General features: G+C 42.7%; 1 protein-coding gene across 4 annotated transcripts in view; it reads left to right on the forward strand.

Moving 5' to 3' along the window:
* Nucleotides 1–19,359: 19,359 nt before the first annotated feature.
* Nucleotides 19,360–21,519, forward strand: part of SLCO4C1 (solute carrier organic anion transporter family member 4C1) — a 65,579-nt gene continuing 63,419 nt past the window's right edge. For 2 of the 4 annotated variants that reach the window (XM_065045480.1, XM_065045482.1), the window contains exon 1: nucleotides 19,360–20,602. In XM_065045480.1, coding sequence (XP_064901552.1) covers nucleotides 20,389–20,602 — 214 coding nt within the window. In that variant the 5' untranslated portion in view covers nucleotides 19,360–20,388. The remainder of the gene's footprint in view (nucleotides 20,603–21,519) is intronic. The other 2 variants (XM_065045483.1, XM_005502856.3) reach the window with 2 other exon arrangements.

A 21,519-nucleotide genomic window follows, 5' to 3' on the forward strand; every position in this document is an offset into this window, starting at 1 on the left:
CTGAAAACTTAAGCAGTAAGTTAGGATATCATTAGGGAAGCAAAATTTATGACTCATTTACTGTCGGCACCAAGTGCGAAACATAGTAATAAAGGAATTACCATAATACAGACTATCACAGCGTCCAGCAGACCCTGATGTTGCAAAGAGGACCTACAATACTTGCTGAAGCCAGAGCAATGAACATTGTTAGAACTTCTAGCCGTTGTGCAGATTATCTTAAGTTTTTGGCATTTTGGCAGTTGACCTATTTCTCAACAATTACTCACTTATTCTAAAAACATAGATGTCAAAGCTGAGAAAGAATAAATTTCATTCCTTTATGTCCAAATAAAAGTCATTTGTTATGTGAATGAGAATACAATATGCAGTTTGCTTTTTGCTTATATGGCCACAGACACATAAATTGGCTCACTTCCATGGCTTGTTACATTCCTTTATCAAGGATTAAAGGTATGTCCTAATACCAGTAACAGCATTTTTTTGAAGTTCCAATACCAAACTGCTAACTGACTAATATGGAAACAGCCAAACTCTTTGTTCTCCCCCAGTGACTTGTTACAGCAACATGATCAAGTTTCTCTTTGGCCGGTGCCTTAAAACTGAACCTCCCAGACTGCTCTGTCACTGGCAGGTGCTAGACAACTTACCATTGCTTGCTATCCCTTACTGTTGCGAGTTTTATGAACTTGTGATGAAGTTGTCTTCTTTAGAGACTTGCACTGAAAAGGCCAGTTTCTCCTGTTGATCACTCAGATTTCTGTGGAACAGGCAAGTTCTTAAAACATTGCTGCAAGTTTAACAGGGCAATTGCTCTGCAGCTGGCTGAAACAGATACTGATCAAGCCCTGCTGACTCCTAGCAGCACAGACTGAATCTGGTACCTGTGCTTTCAGTTTATGTTGAAATCATGGGGTAATGGCCATTGCTGTAATTGAGTCCATTATTCATCTTTAGCCATAAGGTGTTCCTAGGTCTTTAAAAGCTAGAAATCAAATAATAGATAAATGAAAGATATTCTATGCTTTGAACTCCTTTCTCTTTTAATAAGAACTGTTTGTAAGACAAACTTGCACTTCCAATTTTGTTTTTTAAAACAAAAAACAAGAGAGAAACATAGATTCTAAAGTATTTGTTTTATGAAATAAGTAATCATTTTTCTAAATACATCATTAAGAAAAAATTTTCTGTCAAAATCAAATAACTGGATAATTAAGCACTAGCTTGCATGTAGATGAAGACAAAAGCAGTAGCAGCAAGTTAGGTATTTCCAGAGTGTACCAATGTCTGTGAATACAAAGCTAAACAAAATAGTTGCAAAATAAATCACTTATTTCAAAATCTGGATTCATCCGGTCACACAGAATGTGGGAAGCATAATAAACTCTAGCAAAAGGTTTCTTCTTTGGTGTTACATTTTTGTTTGTTTGTTTGTTTGTGGTTTTATTTTCCTCATGTTAGCAGTCCAGTTTAGAGCCCCCTCCTTGACCTTTCAAGTATCAGGAAAGCCAAGTGAAATTCCAGTTAACTTCAAACACTTGAGACCTCATGTGGCCACTGTTGTATCTCAGAATTGGTGTGAGTCACATTTTCATGCTAGCTCTTCTATCTCAAATAGCCAGACGTACAAAAGTTGTATTATATTACTTAAAACAGGAACACATAAAATTCTCTAGCTATTATGTATTTTAGAGAGATAGAAAACTGGCAGGTTGAGATGGGCTACTAATTTATATTTTCTAAAATGTTATACTCTTAACATGAATCTAATTTTAATTTTATTTTTTGAACAACAATGGGGTTGTGGAAAAATAGAAGACTGCTTTCTCACACTTCCAAATGATATTTAAATATCAGAATTGTGAAGTGATAGTCATGTATTTAATTAATTAAAGATGAAAGCTTATTGCTTCAACATCTAAGTTGAATTTAATACTTAGAACATGGAGTCTAAACTTACTGTTACAGAAATTTCTGGAAAATTTCTCTTTCAGATACATAGATTTGAAATAAAGCTACTTCTATAATTTTCCCTTTCTTAAAGGATAAATTATCTGAAAGTGAATTAAAGTGAGCTTGAAATATTACACAGGAAAGCGTTACACGAATTATGTAAATAGCATATATTAATTTAAAAAATTAACAGGTAACAATGGCTGGACCTGTCTTCATAATCATCTCAACATCAAGGGTGAGTTGAGAAAGTTAACAGTAGTGCAAGTATGGGATGGCATATGAATAATCCCTTCCTTTAAACTACTCTTTTCTCTCCCCTTCTCCTTCGTCATCCTCTCCACATATTTGCAGTGGACAGATGCCCTACAGTTTTGACTGATCTGATTATTTCCAAAGGTCAAAGCCAGAATCTGTGAATGCTCAATCTGATTCATTGGCATGCAGGGTGATGCATGGGTGAATATTGCCTTTAAATTTTATTCAGACTAGATGTTAATAGTAAACCCAGGAGGTGATTAATTTAGTAGCAGTTTATTTTTCATAACTACTACTGTATGTATTTCTTACTTTCTCATTAACATTTGAGACATTCACTGCATTGCTGGGTTTAGTGCTGTGGATTTAGCTTAATGTTTATAGCTAAATAAATTAAATGTGATATAGGTTTACAATTTACATATTGCCACATCTTATGAACTAGGCAAACTGTATTTATGAACTGAATTTTAGAAGATGTAACACAGCTTACAGTAATACTACCCCTGAAAAATAAATACCATAAGGAGTTTCATAAAAATATTCAGCATCATTTTTGTTTCATCCCATAAAAGCATTTAGATGATGGAACTGTTTTAAGATAAACAATTGTTATATTAATTTTAATATTTGTATTTTGTTTTTTGGTAATATTTTATACTTTTATTTTATATTCAATTTTAATATATCTTATTGGGCTTAATCTAACAAATCCTGCAAGTTACCAAATTTTTAGGTCTATCTTACTTTGCTGTTTCCACATAACGAATTTATTCCACACTCACATCATCTGCTGGAGGCACACAGTTATTTTATTAATACGAATAGATGATGTCCCTTTGCATCTTTTGAAAAGTATTTCCTAAGCAGTTTCACCTATATTTATGGAAGAATACTGCAGTCATTTAGATTTCATATATACTTGATGGTGAATACACATTGTAGTGTTCCTACCCATACAGGTGTTCCATTGATGCCAAGGTGACTAGTAAAGTGCATGAAGTATATGAAATGGATATATCAGAGGAAAAAAAAAAATCCTTGCTCAATGTAAATGTCAGGATAACCTTCAGCTTCAATAGTGTCAGGTTTTCATACTCATTGTATTCTTACATCAGGCTTTTAAAAATAACTCCAGTCAGTAGGATATCTACTTCTGGCATCCTTGAACTGAGAATCGTGGAATAATTTGGGTTGGAAGGGAACTTGTAATTCTGGCTTAAAAATCTTCTTGAAAACTTCCTTTTCACTACTTCTGGACATTTTGAACTTCGCTTTTGGTATTAACACATATAAACACATATTTCAAATGCAGAGTTATATCATATACACTAGGGGTGTCTCTCAGAGTTTCAAGATGTCCACAGTTACTCCTGAGAGTTTGGCTTCCTTCTGGTGACACACCCTAAGACATCTCAGGTCTGAGGGCCAGCAAGGCACTATCAGGCCCTGGCCACCCCTGACCATGGGCCCAGGGCTCTGGGCGAAGGTGCGTAGGGGGGCTGCCGAGGCTGCCAAAGCCTCTGCCCTGCTGGCTGTGTTGTCACTTTTCACTCCTGGCTCCCTGCCCCTTATGCAGCCACTGTCCATTGGTGGTCCCTGACCTTAGGTTCAGAGTTGTGCTACCTGGTCTCTCAAACAACTATTACCCCTTAACAGTCCTGTCTTGTGCCATTGATTCCTTCAAGACTTCCTGCTAGTCTGACATGATTTTTCCTTGCTCAAGCCTCCTGAGGTTTTACAACCTTGATGTGTCAGCGGTGATGTCTCCACCTGGAGAATTCAGACTTTTTATGGGGAAATCCAAGTATGCCAGAAGCAGACTGCTTACTCACTCCTCAGCTGATCCTCGCTTGTTGAGAGGTGCTGACTAGTAGTAGACAGGTTCATAGGCTGTTTTGTTCTCCCAGGCCTTCCTTTACAATATCCTTCCGTGAGCTGCATAGATAAAAACAGCATAGCACCCTTCTAGCCACGTAAATATGGGTGCCATTGCTTGCAGCAAGCCAAAGGCTTTGTGTCTAGCTGATGAGACAAACCTGAGGATTTGTCAGGCTTTGTATGGACTTCACTTGGCCTGCCTAGATACTCAGGATGCTAATGGCTTGCTACACTCTCCCCCTCAATCCAAACTGAAGCCATCAACTTTGAGACTCAGAAGGTCTGTGGAAGTTTGATCGTAACTTCAAAGAAAGGGGTGGGCACTATAAGTTCGTGTATGTCATTTTAACTGTATACAACTTTAACTATAAATGTTAAAATCATGGTAAATGAACTAATATTAATTCCTTGATTAGTTTGCTGAGACATTGTGTTTGTTTTTCCCAGAACAAGACTGAGTTTAACAAACTGTTGGGAATTCAAGCAAGCTACTCTAGCTTGGATCACATAAACTGGTAACAGCATGAAGTGCCCCTAGATCTGTAAAAACCTTCCCATGCACTGCTGTTGGTGATACATCTCCTGCCACTTCTGATGAGTATGCTATACTCTTTTCTGTTTTATTTAGTGATTTACTAATGGCTGGAAGTCCTCTGATCCTTTTTCACCCTATTGCTCTACTGTCACTCTGGTCTGGCTGTTTAATTGATTTAATGTAAGATATTTTTTTTCAATCTTATGCTGAATATATCCGTTTTCTTTCTGCAAGGCTTCTTTAACACCACTTACTTCAATAACAGTGTAAAAGTATGAATGTGATTTAATTGATGGAAGCCCATCAGTTTGGCTTATTTCTGTTTTCTTAGAGCTTCAGCTTCCCTACCAGGTCACTTTCAATAAAACAGGTAATGACGACCAGAATGTTTTAGTTACTTGCCCCAAAACAGAAATCTTCTTGTTCCATTACATTACTCATTATGAAAGTCCAAACAAAAATCTAGTACAAAACTAAACTGTATATGAAGCAGTTCTTAAAAACTCGTAGATACAATCTCTCAATCAGAAATTCAGAAATAGAAATCTATTATTAAGGTTTCCCCTGATCAACGCCTTTTTTTTCTGATTCTAAGTATAAACTAAGAGGTAATTGAAATGATTGTGCTCTGGACCTCTAAAATGAATCACAGAATCACAGAATCACAGAATCACAGAATTGACTGGGATGGAAAAGACCTCAGAGATCATCGAGTCCAACCCTTGGTCCAACTCTAGTCCGTTTACTAGATCATGGCACTAAGTGCCATGTCCAATCTCAGTTTAAAAACCTCTAGGGACGGCGAGTCCACTACCTCCCTGGGCAGGCCATTCCAATGCCTGACCACTCTCTCTGTAAAGAATTTCTTTCTAATATCCAGCCTAAATTTCCCCTGGTAGAGTTTAAGCCCATGCCCCCTTGTCCTATTGCTAACTGCCTGGGAGAAGAGACCAATCCCCACCTGGCTATAACTTCCCTTCAGGTAGTTATAGAGAGTGATGAGGTCACCTCTAAGCCTCCTCTTTTCTAGACTAAACAACCCCAGCTCCCTCAGCCTCTCCTCATAGTTCTTATGTTCAAGTCCCTTCACCAGTCGTGTTGCTCTTCTCTGGACCCGCTCCAGCACTTCAATGTCTTTCCTGAACTGAGGGGCCCAGAACTGAACACAATACTCCAGGTGTGGCCTCATCAATGCAGAGTACAGGGGAAGGATCACTTCCCTTGTCCTGCTGACCACGCTGTTTTTGATACAGGACAGGATACCACTGGCCTTCTTGGTCGCCTTGGGCACACTGTTGGCTCTTGTTGAGCTTCCTGTCAATTAGTACCCCCAGGTCCCTTTCTGTCTGACTGCTCTCCAGCCACTCTGCGCCCAGCCTGTAGTGCTGCAGGGGGTTGTTGTGACCAAAGTGCAGCACCCGGCATTTGGCCGTATTGAACTTCATCCCATTGGAATCAGCCCATTTTTCCAGTCTATCCAGATCCCTCTGCAGAGCCCTCCTGCCTTCCAGCAGGTCGACACTCCCTCCCAACTTGGTGTCATCAGCAAATTTGCTGATGATGGTCTCAATCCCCTCATCTAAATCGTCAATAAAGTTATTAAACAGGACTGGACCCAACACTGACCCCTGGGGAACACCACTAGTGACTGGCCGCCAGCTGGATGCAGCCCCATTCACTCTCTGGGCCCGGCCCTCCAGCCAGTTTTTAACCCAGCGTAGAGTACACTTGTCCAAGCCATGGGCTACCAGCTTTTGCAGGAGTATATTATGGGAGACAGTGTCAAAGGCCTTGCTGAAGTCCAGATAGACCACATCCACGGCTTTCCCCTCATCCACCAGCTGGGTCACCTGATCATAAAAGGAGATCAGGTTGGTCAGACAGGACCTGCCCCTCCTAAACCTATGCTGGCTGGGTCTGATCCCTTGTCCATCCTGAAGGTGCTGTGTGATTCCATTCAGGATGATCTGCTCCATAACCCTGCCAGGCACTGAGGTCAGGCTGACAGGCCTGTAGTTGCCAGGGTCAGCTCTGCAGCCCTTTTTGTGCACTGGGGTAACATTGGCCAATTTCCAATCATATGGGACCTCCCCAGTGAGCCAGGACTGTTGGAAGATGATGGAGAGCGGCTTGGCAAGTTCTTCTGCTAGCTCCCTCATCACCCTAGGATGGATCCCATCTGGTCCCATAGACTTGTGAGGATCCAGATGGCTCAGTAAATCACCAACTATTTCCTCCTGGAACACAAGGGGCCTATTTGGCTTCCTATCTCTGTCAACCATCTCCAGAGATGAGTTGTCCTGAGGGCCACCTGTCTTACTGGTAAAAACTGAGGCAAAGTAGGTATTAAGTACCTCAGCTTTCTCCTCATCTTTGTTAACTATATTTCCTTCAGAGTCCAACAGAGAATGGAGGTTTTCCTTGCCCCTCCTTTTGTTATTAACATATTTGAAGAAGGCCTTTTTATTATCCCTGACAGAATTGGCCAAGTTAACTTCAAATTGCACTTTTGTTTCCCTGATATTTTTTCTGCATGATCTAGCTATTTCCATAAATTCTTCATAAGTAGCTAGCCCTTTTTTCCACAGTTGGTAAAGTCTCTTTTTATTTTTGATTTCATTCAAAATCTCCCTGTTTAGCCAAGCCGGTTGTCTTCCCCGCCGGCTAGCCTTTCGGCACACTGGTATAGCCTGTTCCTGTGCACTCAAAACCACCTGCTTGAAGCATGTCCAACCCTCCTGGGCCCCCTTGTTTTTAAGCATTGTTTCCCAGGGTATGCTCTGAACTAGACTTCTGAATAGGCAAAAATCTGCCCTCCGGAAGTTCAGCGTAGAGGTTTTGTTAATGGTTCTCCCTGCATCTCTGAGTATTGAAAATTCTATTATTTCATGGTCGCTATGCCCCAGGCGGCCTCCAACCACTGCATCTCCCACCAGCCCTTCTCTGTTTGTAAACAGTAGGTCTAGCGGGGTCTTGCCCCTGGTGGGCTCATTTACCAGCTGATGAAGGAAATTGTCCTCTATACACTCTAGGAACTTCCTAGACTGCCTCTTCTGTGCAGTATTGAGCTCCCAGCAGATATCCGGCAGGTTAAAGTCACCCACAAGAACAAGGGCCGTCGATTTTAAGACATCTGCCAGCTGCTTGTAGAATAATTCATCTCCTTCATCGTCCTGGTTGGGCGGTCTATAACAGACACCCACAGGATGTCAGCCTTGTTGGACTTCCCCCTGATTCTGGTCCACAGGCACTCAACCTTGTCACTGCTGACCTCAAGTTTAACAGAGTCGAGTGACTCTCTAACATATAAAGCCACCCCTCCACCTCTCCTACCCTGCCTATCTTTTCTGAAGAGCTTGTAGCCACACATAGCAGCACTCCAGTCATATGAGTCATCCCACCATGTTTCTGTGATGGCAACTATGTCATAGCTTTCCTGCTGCACGATGGCTTCCAGCTCCTCTTGTTTGTTGCCCATACTGCGTGCATTAGTGTACACGCACTTCAAGTGGGCTGCTGATTTCCCTCTTAATTTGGGCTTTCCATCCGTAGGCTGATCTTTGGAGAGCCCAGTTTCAATCCCTTCCCCCTTCAAACCTAGTTTAAAGCCCTCCTGATCAGCCCTGCCAACTTATGGGCTATAGTCCTCTTGCTCTCCCTAGAAGGATGAAGCCCATCTGATTTGAGGAGACTGGGTACCACGGAGCTTGGCCCATGGTCAAAAAACCCAAAATTTTGACGGTGACACCAATCCTTAAGCCACCTGTTGATGAGATGGGCTTTTCTGCTCCTCTCTTTATTTAGCTCCTCGTCCATCCCAACTAGCACAGGAACTGAGGCAAATATCACTTGTGCTCCTGTCCCATGAACTGACTGACCCAGTGCTTTAAAGTCCTTTTTAATTATCTTGATACTTCTTCTGTTGATGTCCTCGCTGCCAGCTTGGACTACTAACAGGGGATAGTAGTCTGAGGGCTGAATCAGCTCCGGAAGTCTTCTATTAATGTCCCTCACCCTGGCCCCAGGAAGGCAGCAGACCTCCCTGTGGGATGGGTCTGGGCGACATATAGGGCCCTCTGTTCCCCTCAGAAGAGAGTCGCCGACTACTACCACTCTTCTTTTTTTTTTCCTCTTACAGCTGCAGTTGTGATTCTTTTTGTTGATGAGGTCCATCCAGAGGGCTCTCCAGGTGGATCTTCTTGGCTGTCCTCTGCCTGATTTTCAGGGTCCAGGGCCTCATATCTATTTGTTAGGGGCACCAAGGGTGGTGATGGGGTTCGAGAGAGGGTTCTTTTACCTCTCGGATCAGGGACCTAATGATCACTTTCTCTAAAATGTTTCCTTAAAAATAAACCATTTATTGAAGAACAAGAGTTCCTTTCCAGTCAAATGAATCACTTAATGACTAGAGAATCTTTGCAAAAAAAAAAAAATGTTATGGCTTCACTTTATAATTTGGCTACTGCATTTGGTAAGAGCTAACATACAAAGGGTTTGAGGCTTTTTTCCTTACATCTATTTTTATATAACCTCTGAATTAAGTCTACTTGATCAACTTTATATTCAGTGAGCTGCTGAGCAGGAAAATTGCTTAACCTGCAGCTAATTTTATTTTTTAATTCCAGTGTGATTAACTTTGAGTTTTTTTTTTTTTTTTAATTACAGCTTTTAATTTTTGTACTTGCTTTTTAAAGTTAATGTGAGTATTTTATTGTTTTTTCTAGATTAAGAGAGATATAAAAGGTAATAATCAAATGGAAATCCTTTTTTTTAGAATTTTATCTGTGCCAGGCAATTTTTTAAAGCTTGATCTGTTGATAGGTTATTTTTTAATAGAGATGTTCCAGGGAGTTCATCAATTTAACAATCTTCATGCGTAAATTCTCTATTTTTAATACACACTAATACTTCCCAGCTTTTATATTTCACATATATAATTATCATGACTAAGCACATGTTAAAAAAAAGCCTGTCTAAGAATCTCACAGAAACATTATTTTTGGCCAGGAAGATAATAGTGAAGACTTAAGTCTCCTAAACAAACAGAAAATTTATATGTTCAGAAAGAGGGAAAAATCCTTGAAAAACCCTGGGAAAATTCATGCTGCATCAATAAAAACATCAAGCAGAATTGTGTAATGGCAGCTTTATTACACTTAATGGTAAAAATTTCCTGTAAAAGTCTAGAACAGTTTGATATTTGACATTAAGACACTTCTGAAAGTCAAAGCATCAAATTCAGGATTTATGTATTTATCTGAATATACACCTGACATCTAGACAGAAATATCTAGCCAATAAGGAGACTTGTTCATGTACTATGTGGCTATAATTTTCAAAACTGCTACAAACCCCATATAATCTTGATCTCTTGAATTGCAAAGAATATCTTATCAGTCAATCCATCCCTTAAAACACAATGGATTTTCTAAAACTGAAAACATCCTTTTCTCAGAAAAATCTGAGGTTCCTGGGAAAACGGAGAATCACAGTCTTTTGTCAGTTTTTAAGACAGCAGACATCAAGTATTGCAATAGAACTCCTCAGTTCTAACAATCATATGATTTTGTCACCTAGTTCCAAAATTTTAAGTATATAGAGTGTACAGCTTCAACATTGATCAGACTTCTTCTGCAGCCTCATATCTAAATATTAGGAAGTTTCTTTCTGTACATATTTCTTTCAGGGATTTTTTAAAAAGCCCAAATGGAAAGACTTCACATACTCTGTTACTAGATGCACATTCATAGCAGTGTTCTCTGCTAGTAAACAGACAAAGTCAATAGTACCTAAAACTGTCACACAAGAGAATTACACCATCCTGCCCCCAAAAAATGCACTTTGCTGAGATCTTTTTTGGTGAGAGATCACAGGATCATAGAATGGGTGAGGCTGGCAGGAACCTCTGCAAGTCATCTGGTCTAATCACTTGCTCAAGCACCACCTACAGCCAGGTGCCCAACACCACATCCAGGCAGCTTTTTAATATGTCCTCTCTGAGCGGCCTGTCCCAGTGCTTGGTCACCCTCACAGTGAAAAAGTGTTTCCTCATTTTCCAACAGCACCTCCTGTATTTCTGTTTGTGCCCATTGCCTCTGGTCTGTCAACAATAAGCGACAAGCACAGCAGTGGCTACAGAGCAGAGATTTAAATGTAGTGAAATGATGAACACAGTAGCTGCTACGGTAAGAGCTGAGGCTGGACATGGATTGAGGAGACAAGGGAATCCTGGAGCCATGGAAACCTATAGTCCTGTAGAGACAATCGCTGGGAACCAGCTGATCTTGTGAGAGGGACTGATGCAGATGGGGTGTTGCCAGGAGCAACCAAGGGAGATTTAAATAGCCCTCAGGGAATGCAGGCAACCAGGAACACAGCCAACAGGATCAGAAAACAGGGATGAGGCAGTTGACACAGGTATGGCAAGGAAACTCTGCCAGCTCAAGTGATGACCTCAATTGCTTGTTATCACCCTCGCAGAAGGAGATGACAATAGTATCCACTCAGGGCAAAGATAGATACTCTGCACTCAACAGGAAAGAGGCAACAACTGAGATAGAGCTGCCACGGGAACATGTAACCACCCAGACCTCAGGCTGCAGAGAAGGCCAGAGCCTTTCACTGGTCTGGAGTGGCAGTAGAGAAAACACTTGTGTGAAGTGTGACCAGGTGGATGACATGCCCAGCCTGGTAGTAGAGCTGAGAGAGGAGGTAGAAAGGCTGAGAAGTATCATTGAGCTGGAAAAGTAAATAGACTGGTGGGATCAAGCTCTGGCCTCCCAGAGAAAGGAAAGACCACCAGCAAGAACCCATGATCAAGGGAGGCGTCTATTCTCCCCTCACCTGATCAAAAAAGTAGGTCAAGGTAACGGGATGAATGGAAGAAAGTCCACACTCAGGGTGGCAGGAGAAACACCCCCTTACCCACTCCACCCTCCCAGGTGGCTCTGATCAACAGGCAAGAGGCTCTGGATGTGGAATGCAGTGACTGGAGGGGTAGGGGGCAATGGTAGCATGTTCCTGCTGGGCGTAGAAGGAGGAGGGTTCCTGCTGTGACCACCCCACCCTCCCAGGTTCTCTTGTAAAACAAGTATGAAGCCTTGCAAGTGGAATCAAACAACACCACTGAGGGAGGTGGTTCAACCAAGCTGGAGGTGCCACAGAGGATAAGTCACCCTGCATCCTCCATCAAAACAGCTCCCACAAAGTAAAAAAGGCAGGTTGTGGTCATAGGGACCCACTTCTTAGGGAAGTCTGCTGCCTCCCTGGGGCCAGGGTTAAAGCTGTGAAAAGAAATCTTCCTGCCCTGGTTAGGCCATCAGATTATTATCTCCTTATAATTTTTCCAGTGATGAAACTGAAACTGAAATGGGAAAACTTAAGGCAATTAATAGGGACTTCAGGGTCTTGGGATGACTGGTCAAGGGATCAGAAGTACAAGCAGTGTTCTCTTCTGTCCCCACAGTTGCAGGGCGTGATGCGGAAAGATACAGGAAGACCCAGCAGATCAATACCTGGGTGCAGGCCTGGTGTCACCAGCAGAATTTTGTTTTTTTTGACGTGGGTCAGCTTATGTGACACCAGGACTGCTAGCAATAAATATGATGCACCTGTCTCCCAAAAGGGGAAAAGAATCCTGGGCCAGGAGTTAGCAGGGCTCATTGAGAGGGTGATGATAGGGTTGAGTTTCTAGGGGTAAGAATCAACAGGAAGCACAATAAGGCTGACATCCTGATGGGGGTCTGTTACAGACTGTCCAACCAGGATTAAAAGGCAGATGAAATATTTTGCTGGCAGCTGGGAGTAGCCTCTCAGTCTCTTGTTCTTGTGGGGGACTTCAACATATCACACGTCTGTTGGAAATACAACACAGTAGAGAGGAAACAGTCTAGGAAGCTCCTGGAGTGTACGGAAGACAACTTCCTGGCACAGCTGCATTGTAAGCCTACCACCAGACCTGCTGTTTGTAAATAGAGGAGGACTGTGGATAACGTGTCAGTTGGAGGTTGCCTTGGGTACGGTGATAATGAAAAGAGTTTTCTGTTCTTGGAGAAGTACGGAGCGTGGTCAGCAGAGCTGCTAGTTTGGACTTCTGAAGGGGAGACTTTGATCTGTTTAGGAGGCTGGTTGGCAGAGTCCCTTGGGAGGACAAAGGAGTCCAGGAAGCCAGGAAGGCTGGTCTTTCTTCAATAAGGAAATCTTGGAGGCACAGGAGCAGGCTGTCGCTGTCCGCCGGAAGGTGAGCCAGTGGGGAAGAAGGCCAGAATGGCCTTCCACCTGCAGCTGGAACTTGGGAATAAAAGAAGAATTTATAACCTTTGGAAAAAGGGGCAAGCTACCCAAGAGGAATACAAGAATGCTGGTGAAGTTGTGCAGGGAGAAAATTAGAAGGGCAGAAGCCCAACTAGAGCTGAGCCTGGCTACTGCTGTAAAAGGCAACAAGGAATGTTTCTACAAATATATCAGCAACAAAAGGAGAGGTGGTGAATGCGAGGGGAAATGTAGTGACAGAGGATAAGGTGCTAAGGTGCTAAATGCTAAATGAGGTGCTAAATGTCTTATTTGCCTCAGTCTTTAATAGTAAGACTAGATGTGCTCCAGGTACACAGCCCCCTGAGCCAGAAGACAGGGAGCAAAATGAAGCACCAATAATCCAAGGGGAAATGGTTAGTGACCTGCAACACCACTTAGACACCCACAAGTCTATGGGGCCAGATGAGATCCATTCAAGGGTACTCAAGGAGCTGGCAGAAGTGATCACTAAGCCCTTTTCCATTATCTATGAGCAATCCTGGCTAACTGGGAAGGTCCCAGTTGACTGTAATTTGGCTAACGTGACACCCATCTATAAGAAGGGCCAGAAGGAGGACCTGTCAGTCTGATGTCGGTGCTGGGGAAGGTCATGGAGTCAATCATCCTGAGTGCCATCACATGGCACATACAAGACAAACAAGTGGTCAGGCTCAGTCAGCATCAGTTTAGGAAAGGCAAGTCCTGCTTAACCAGCCTGATCTCCTTCTATGACAAGGCTTGGTGGATGAGAGGAAGGCTGTGGATGTTGTGTACTTAGACTTCAGTAAAGTTTTGGACACTATTTCCCACAGCATTCTCCTGGAGAAGCTGGCAGCTCATGGCCTGGATGGGTGTACTCTTCAATGGATAAAGACCTGTCTGGATGGCTGGGCCCGAAGAGTTGTGGTGAATGGAGCCAAATCCAGCTGGTGGCCAGTCATGAGTGGTGTTCCCAAGGGCTCTGTATTGAGGCCAGTTCTGTTTGATCTCTCAATGACCTGGATTAGGGGATTGAGTGTACCCTTAGTGAGTTTGCAGATAACACCAAATTGGGTGGGAGTGTTGACCTGCTGGAGGGTAGGAAGGCCATACAGAGGGATCTAGAATGGCTGGATTGTTGGGCTGAGGCCATTTGTATGGGGTTTAACAAGGCCAAGTGCTGGGTCCTGCATTTGGGTCACAACAACCTCAAGCAGCGCTACAGGCTCAGGGAAGAGTGGCTGGAAAGCTGCCTGGCAGAAAAGGATTTGGGGGTGCTGGCTGACAGCCAGCTGAACCTGAGCCAGCAGTGTGCCCTGGTCACCAAAGCAGCCAACAGCATCATGGCTTGTATCAGGAACAGTGTGGCCAGCAGGACTAGAGAAGTGATTGTGCCGCTGTACTCGGTGCTGGTGAAGCCCTGCTTTGAATACTGTGGTCAGTTTTGGACCCCTCATAATAAGAAGGACATTGAGTTGCTGGAGAGAGTGCAGAGGAAGGTGATGAAGCTGGTGAGGGGCCTGGAGCACAAGTCTGATAAGGAGTGGTTGAGGGAACTGGGGCTGTTTAGCCTGGAGAAAAGGAGGCTGAGGGGAGACCTTATTGCTGTCTACAACTACCTGAAAGGAGGTTGTAGTATGGTGGTTGTTGGTTTCTTCTCCCAAGTAGCAAGTGATATGACAAGAGGAAATGGCCTCAAGTTGTGTGAGGTGAAGTTCAGATTAGATTTTAGGAAAAAATTCTTCACAGAAAGGGTTGTCTGGCTTTGCAACAGGCTGCCCAGGGAAGTCAGTGAGTCACCATCCCTGGAGGTGTTTAGGGGACATGGTTTAGTGCAAGAGTTGGGTTATGGTTGGACTTTATGATCTTGAGGGTCTCTTCCAACCGAAGTGATTCTGTGGTCCTGTCACTGTGCACCATTGAAGAAATCCTGGCTCTGTCTTCTCTGCATCCTTCCTTCAGGTATTTATAGATATTGATGAGATTCACGCCCAGAACTTGCTTTCCTCCAGGCTGAACAGTCCCAGCTGTCTCAGCATCTCCTCATAGGAGAAACGCATCAGTCCCTTCACCATTGTAGTGGCCCTTCACTGGACTCTATTAGCTCCATTTCTCTCTTGTTTTGAGGAGAACTGGGCACACTACTAGAGGTGTGGCCTCACCAGTGTTCAATAGAAGTGATCTGAGGATGAAGCCACTTAAGCAGAATGGACGCAGAGAGGGTGTGCATTTTCACCCGCCATATGAATATTATAAATAATTAAACTCACTGCTCAAAAGGAGTTGCCTTCATGGTAAGCATAGCATATAAGAGAGAGATTTTGTGGATTTACCAGTTTCTGCTCTATGTATGCAGAAGTTAATGTACATCACAAATCGTTACTAACTGCCTGTCATTAAAGGCCATGTATTTGCTGATGAAACAAAATATGAGGGGCTAAAATTTCACTTCTTTTTGTTGAAACTGGGAACCAAGCAGAAAGAAAACTGAAGAGATGGCCTAGTTCTAGAAAACACTGAAACTAGTGCTTCTGAAAATAAGTTCAAGAATTATTTCTTCTCTATTCACCTACTCATTAGATTAGATTAGAAAACAATCTGTGGGACTTCCTATGTGAAAAATCAGTGACTGTGATAAAGGATTTGTCACATTAGTTCTGAATATGTTTACAGGTCAAAGAACATGAAGTTTACAGAAAACAGGGAAGGCTTGGTCAGAAGTAAAAGATTACAGCATTGAGATAAAAACAGGAGATGCCTTGAGTTTTCACACTGAGCTATATTCACTACACAGTCTAGCAAATGATGGGAATTAATTGTAGGATACCAGTTTAATCCCTTTACTCTCACTAACCAAGTAAACATGCATATACTTTAATGGATTTCACAGCAGGATAGGTTGGTTGGACTTCCCAAGGATTAAAATGGCACAAAAGTGAGAACTGAAGATCCATTACTAATGTCTTAATAAAGGTAATCATTCAACAACATGTCTTCTTTTCATATTTTCAAAACAGAGAAAAAGTTGCTGCTGCTTCTTTGGGCTTATACTAGTGGCAGAATTAGACACAGGGCAGATTAAGAGCTACATTAGCTAACAGATACAAAACTCTGAACAAGCAGAGAGGTTAATGCTGTGTTGTCAGAAGCACGTGATGGCCTGAGGCACAATGTAATTTAAAAATACCTTGAGCTAGTTCAGATCCTACAGTACAAGAGTACACAGCTGTAGGTTTGCTTTGTTGACCTTCAAAAGAATGTGTTCGAAAAGAAACAAAGCCAGATCATTTTGCATAAACAACTAGAAAATTCCACCCAGACAGTCAAAATGCTGATTTCACATTGTTTCCAAAAACAAACACATAATCAGGACTTAAATGGAATTAAGATTTTACTAGAAATATGAAACAAAGACGACAGTCGAGAAAAGATAACTATTGTATTAAATTCCTGGTTCTGCAAGCCAAGCAGGCAGACTAATTTCTGCTCTATTATGTTTCTCTCTGGGTGCTAACATATCCCAATCCACATGCCTCTTTGAAACAGAAATACACTTGGTAGAGGTGTTAATTACATCTTTAAATATCATAAACTAGATACAAATTCAAGACCCGAGGCTTTTCTAGGAAAGGAAAAAAAAAATAAAACAGATACAAGGTAAGATGTGTTATTTAAAAAGGAACCCCCATTTTTTGAATGCATTCTGACCTAGGCCAAATAACAGAAAATGGTGTGGAGGGAGCTACCACAGTAGAGGGAAAATAATCCCCAGAGGAGAAGAATTTTAGTCACAGTGCCAAATTGTCAGAAATAATGCTGTGGAAGAATTTGACATCTGAAACATTCAGCAAACACTGAAAAGCTGCCTGAAAATGTATTGTAAGGATCCCAGGTAATTTATTCTGCATCTTATTTTATAGCTGGTAGAGTTGAAGGGAGCATTATACTGGCAAAATGTTGTGCCATGTTTCTGGGAGACAATTTTCTTAAAAGGTGAGAGCGGGTCTGTGTGCCACTGGGCCTTTAAATGAGAAGGGATGGCTTTGAGATGCTTGAAAATAAATGCTTTAAATATGCTCCTCTTGCCCCTCATATCTGATGCCAAAAACTCAATCACTTTTGCAGTTCAGTGAATGGCAGTTCTCAGACTTTTAAAAATGCAACTCTATTTCTTAAAGAAATCCATAAGTCTTATCTAGCATTCTTGTGGTGGGTTTACGTCTGATCAGAAACATGACACACCATGATACCATGCAGCAGAACTCCTACAGCTGTGAGAATGCAGAAGCTGTAGCTGATCAAATACAATGCCGTGAAGTTAGAAGGCTACGTTTTATAATCCTTTCACAAATGTAGCTTTTTTTTCTTTAAAATACTTAACTTTCTGCAAAGTGTTCCAGTACAGGTTTTACGACATTCTTCTGAGTTAACCATCAGTTTGTTCCTAGACTATCATTTTAGTTTCCAATTTCTACTTTATAGGAACTTTGGATCAGAAAAAGACCTCCTAGTTAATAAGTTCTCATGTCTTTAGTCATAATTTGATCAAGCTTCATCTAAAGTTTTTTGAATCCATTTGAAGTTTGTTCCAAAACTTCCATCTAAGGAAAATCAAAAGCTTTCTAACTTCTTAGACAAAATTAATGATGAACAATTTGCACATCTGTTTTAAAATTTTCTGTTGCCTTTTGTCCTTATGATTGCTTATTACTTCATGGAGCATTTCACTTTGCTAGACTGAACAAGCCTGTTTCTTTCAATTCTCTGTTGGTAAATAAACTTCTCTAGCACATTTGCTCCTTTAAAAGTCATTTTGGGAAGCTAAGGATCTAAGTGGTACACAGTATGATGGATAGCAGTTTATAGAAAAACTTCAGCAGGTGTCCATTATCTCTGACAGCAATACACACATAAATTGTAAGTTATATTTGCCTTTTCCATGAGCTACCTCTGCCTAGTCCAGCAGACAGACCTCATGGTCTATTACAATTTTTATCTGAGCACTTTACATACTTTCCTAGAAACGAGTTGCATTTTGCCATTTTCAGGTAGGTTGTGTATCCAGTATGTCAGAAATTTAAACTTCTTTAATAGCTTTAAGTAACATCTCATATTAAAGCAGTTTATGAAAGCTGGCTGGATCTACTGCATTTGTCTAAATTTCCTGTTGAGGAGCAACAGTACCACTCAGGCAACACAATCTGTGCAAAAACATATAATCTTTTATTCTGTCTCTTCCTATCCCGATGGTTTTCTCCTAAAATCTGTATTCTACTAGCATGGTATAAAGTTTTGAGAGTCCACTCCTATTTAATTCCCCAGATTATTTAATTCCTTATGTAATTCCCATACTATGCCTAGCTGGAACACCACAATGCTACACTTCCTGATTTTCTTAAAAATTTTGTTGTCTTCAGCTGAACACAATCTTTTTCATAGTGAGATCCACTCACTTCTTTTTTTCCTTTCCTTTCCCTTTCCCTCCATCACCTTCCTGTGATGATAAGACCAAAACAACTAGATGAAGATAACAACAAATCTAGCTGACCTGACAGATCAAGGGAGGTTTTTACATCTCATTAGCAGTATAATCATGTAGCAAGTTTGTGGATTGTGCTTACTACGCTATCATGTAGACACTGTAGTGAAGGTCAGGATATTATTTCCAATGACATGTCCTACTTCATTTTAATGAAGGGTAAGAAAAAATATTAATAAAATGCAAACACAGGAAAAGAAGATTTATGTGAAACAAATTAGTGTGTCAGCTGGTTCAGGCACATGCTTAGACCTCTCAAGAGGCTGTTAAATGAGTTGTATCTTGATAACCAGTTGAGGAAACCCATTCCAGACTACAGCCTGAAATGATAAGCTAATTTTAGGGTTTGAGGGTCTCTCAATGACCAGCAGATGAAGGTTTCACTGGGAAGCAGCTGTCTGAGCTCCTGTGGGCTCAGAGAGGTCATGGTGGGCTGTGGGGCTGGGATAGGTGGCCAGGGTGGAGGGTGGGGAAAGCCCCACTGCCAAGGAAGCCCATGGCCCTCTACCCACTGCCCTTGCAAGCTGGATCAACAGCAGGAGCAGCTGATTTCTCATTTGCAGTTTACCTATGCAAATATAATTTGACACATGTTCTCTAACCTACCAGTTTTCTTTTTGCAGAAGGTGATCTCCATGTAGCTTCTGTGCTGCTAAGGATTACTTGAAAATGTGTGGTTCTCTGTAAAGAGCTGCGACACCAGGGAGAGGATGCAACACTGGGAATGCAGCAGTGTGCCTTGGCTTTCACTGTGAAACCAAAGGCACTGCTGATGTCTCCATTTTCAGTCTTATTTCACTTGCCTATAAAGCAGTTTGGAGTCTTAAAAGGGCAAGGACTCTCCAGGACAAACCTGTACTGCCTAGAGATTAACACCAGTGGTTATGGTTAATTGATCCCTGGCCTCCTTCCCAGTGTTCTTCTGTAGTTGAGAGAAATGATACTCGCTATATACAAACTTGGTACTTCCTTGTACGCTTGACTGACATGGCTGATGTCTGCAACTGAATTAACTTGTTCATTGCCTGGAAGCTCCTGTAGGTGGAAACTTCCTGTGCTGCAGTTGGGGAATGAAACTTCCAAAGGCTGAAATTTACAAATGTTCAGGTGCCAACTCACTTGCCTAAAAGAGGAAAGTACCATATCTGAAAAAGCTTCACTTTCATATTCTCCAACACTTACAAAAAAACATTTTGAATTTTCTAGTTTCCCAGAAGAAACATTGATGAGAACTGTTTTCAGGTGCCCTTTTTTTTTTTTTTTCCCCAGAGCAAATATTGCTAGTTAAAATCGATGTGCTCTATTTGCTGCCACATTCGTGCCCCTCGCATCCGCTGATCTCCACCGCCTCACCTCCCCACACCTGCAGTGCGTGGCTCTGGCTCTGCCTGGCGGGCGGTGGGCGCCACGCCACATTTCCACCAGCCGCTAACGGGAAGTTTTAAGGCAGAACTTGACCTGAACGCATGAACTTGAAACAAAACACGACGCAGCCCACGCCCCACCCCAACCTGATCCGCCTAACGTTAATGTTAGTCGCTGCTAATAACATGACGTGGCTCCCGGTGTGGGGGAATCCTCCTTCAGGGAGCGAGCGGCGCTCACGCGGGCCACATGCCGGCAGGGCTGGCGGCCGTTTTGACCGAGCGGCCAAAGGCCAGATGCGCGGCGCGAGCGACGGGACGCCGGCAACGACCACTGCAGCCCCCGGCCCGGGCTCGGAGGCGACACCACCAAGGCGACTTTCCCACCGGACGCCGGCAACCGCGGGACAGGGCCCACAGCAGCCAAGGCGGGGCGGGGCCGGGCAGGGCAGAGCCGCCTTCCTCGGCGGGAGGGGAAAGTGTCGCTACCTGCCGCTGTTGGGACCCGCCCGTCCTCTTGGTATTTACGGGAACGTTGCGGCTCGGTGTCGCTTGCAGCCGGTGCTGGGCAGCGGCATCTTAGCGCTATGAAGAGTGATGGTATCGAGAACCCGGTGTTTGAGCCACCCAGCCCCAACATCGGCCGCCAGCGTCAGGCGAGCGTCCCCGGGGCAGATGCCGGTGTCTCTGAGGTTGAGGAGGGGCCCTGCGGGTGGGGCCGGTGCACCCCTAAGGCTCTGCAACTCTGCAACAACCCGGAGGGCTACTTGGCGGCCTACAGCTTCCTGGCTATCTTCCAAGGTAACTTGTCCCAACCACTTTGTCCAGAGCTGCAGATCTGCTGCCCTTCCCTCAACCTTTCCTGTGGGACCTGACACATGAAGGCTTTCTTCTGCCCTTGGCATGTCTTGTTCCCCATCTTGGAGCTCTGGTAGAAGCCAGGTGGGTTCCTGGGCTGTGAAAGACAGGGGAAGAGTGGTGCTGATTTGGGTGGTGGCTAAGGTGAGGCAGATTTCCTCCAGCTGCCCAAGTCTTGTGCTGTTGCTGAAAAGTGACAGTAGTGGCTTTACTAGGGAAGAAAGTACCCTGCTGCCCTGAATGGGGAAGTTGGTCATACAGTATTATTTTCTGTATCTCACTCTGTTCTTTGTCTTCTTTTCCCGCGTACCTTTTTTACCATTGCTGAGTTCTTGGTGTCATCAGCTCTGTGCTTCATGCTTTCGTTTGTATTGTCTCACCATTGTTCACAGGGAAATAGCGTTCCCTATGTGCCTAACAGGTTGAGATATATGAACCAGGGAATAAAATATATGATATAAACCAACAGACAAAACTGTGGTGTCCTGATATGTACTTTGTTACCTGCCTGACAACAAAAAAGGTGCCTTGGCATAGTTGTGTGAGATTTTGAGTAATTGAGACAGCTTTAAAAAAAAAATCTAGTTTTATTCAGTGGATCCCAGTGAAACCATCTTTCTAACACTTAACTAATGGCTTAACTTCGGGGAAACCTGAAGTTTATTAATTTGTTGTTCACCTTCAGATATCATTGTCCATATTTTTGGTTTTCTGTAAGAAGATTTATGAGTTTGTTGGTAAGCCTTAGGCTTAGAAGGTAGTAAAAATGGCTGAGGGGAAGCATTAGTGTACCAAATGTACAGAATTGAGGTTTTTAAAGCTTAGATATTTGTCCATTAAACGGAGCTATTGCATTAATG

This window comes from Columba livia, chromosome Z (assembly GCF_036013475.1).
Source record: "Columba livia isolate bColLiv1 breed racing homer chromosome Z, bColLiv1.pat.W.v2, whole genome shotgun sequence".
NCBI lineage: Eukaryota > Metazoa > Chordata > Aves > Columbiformes > Columbidae > Columba > Columba livia.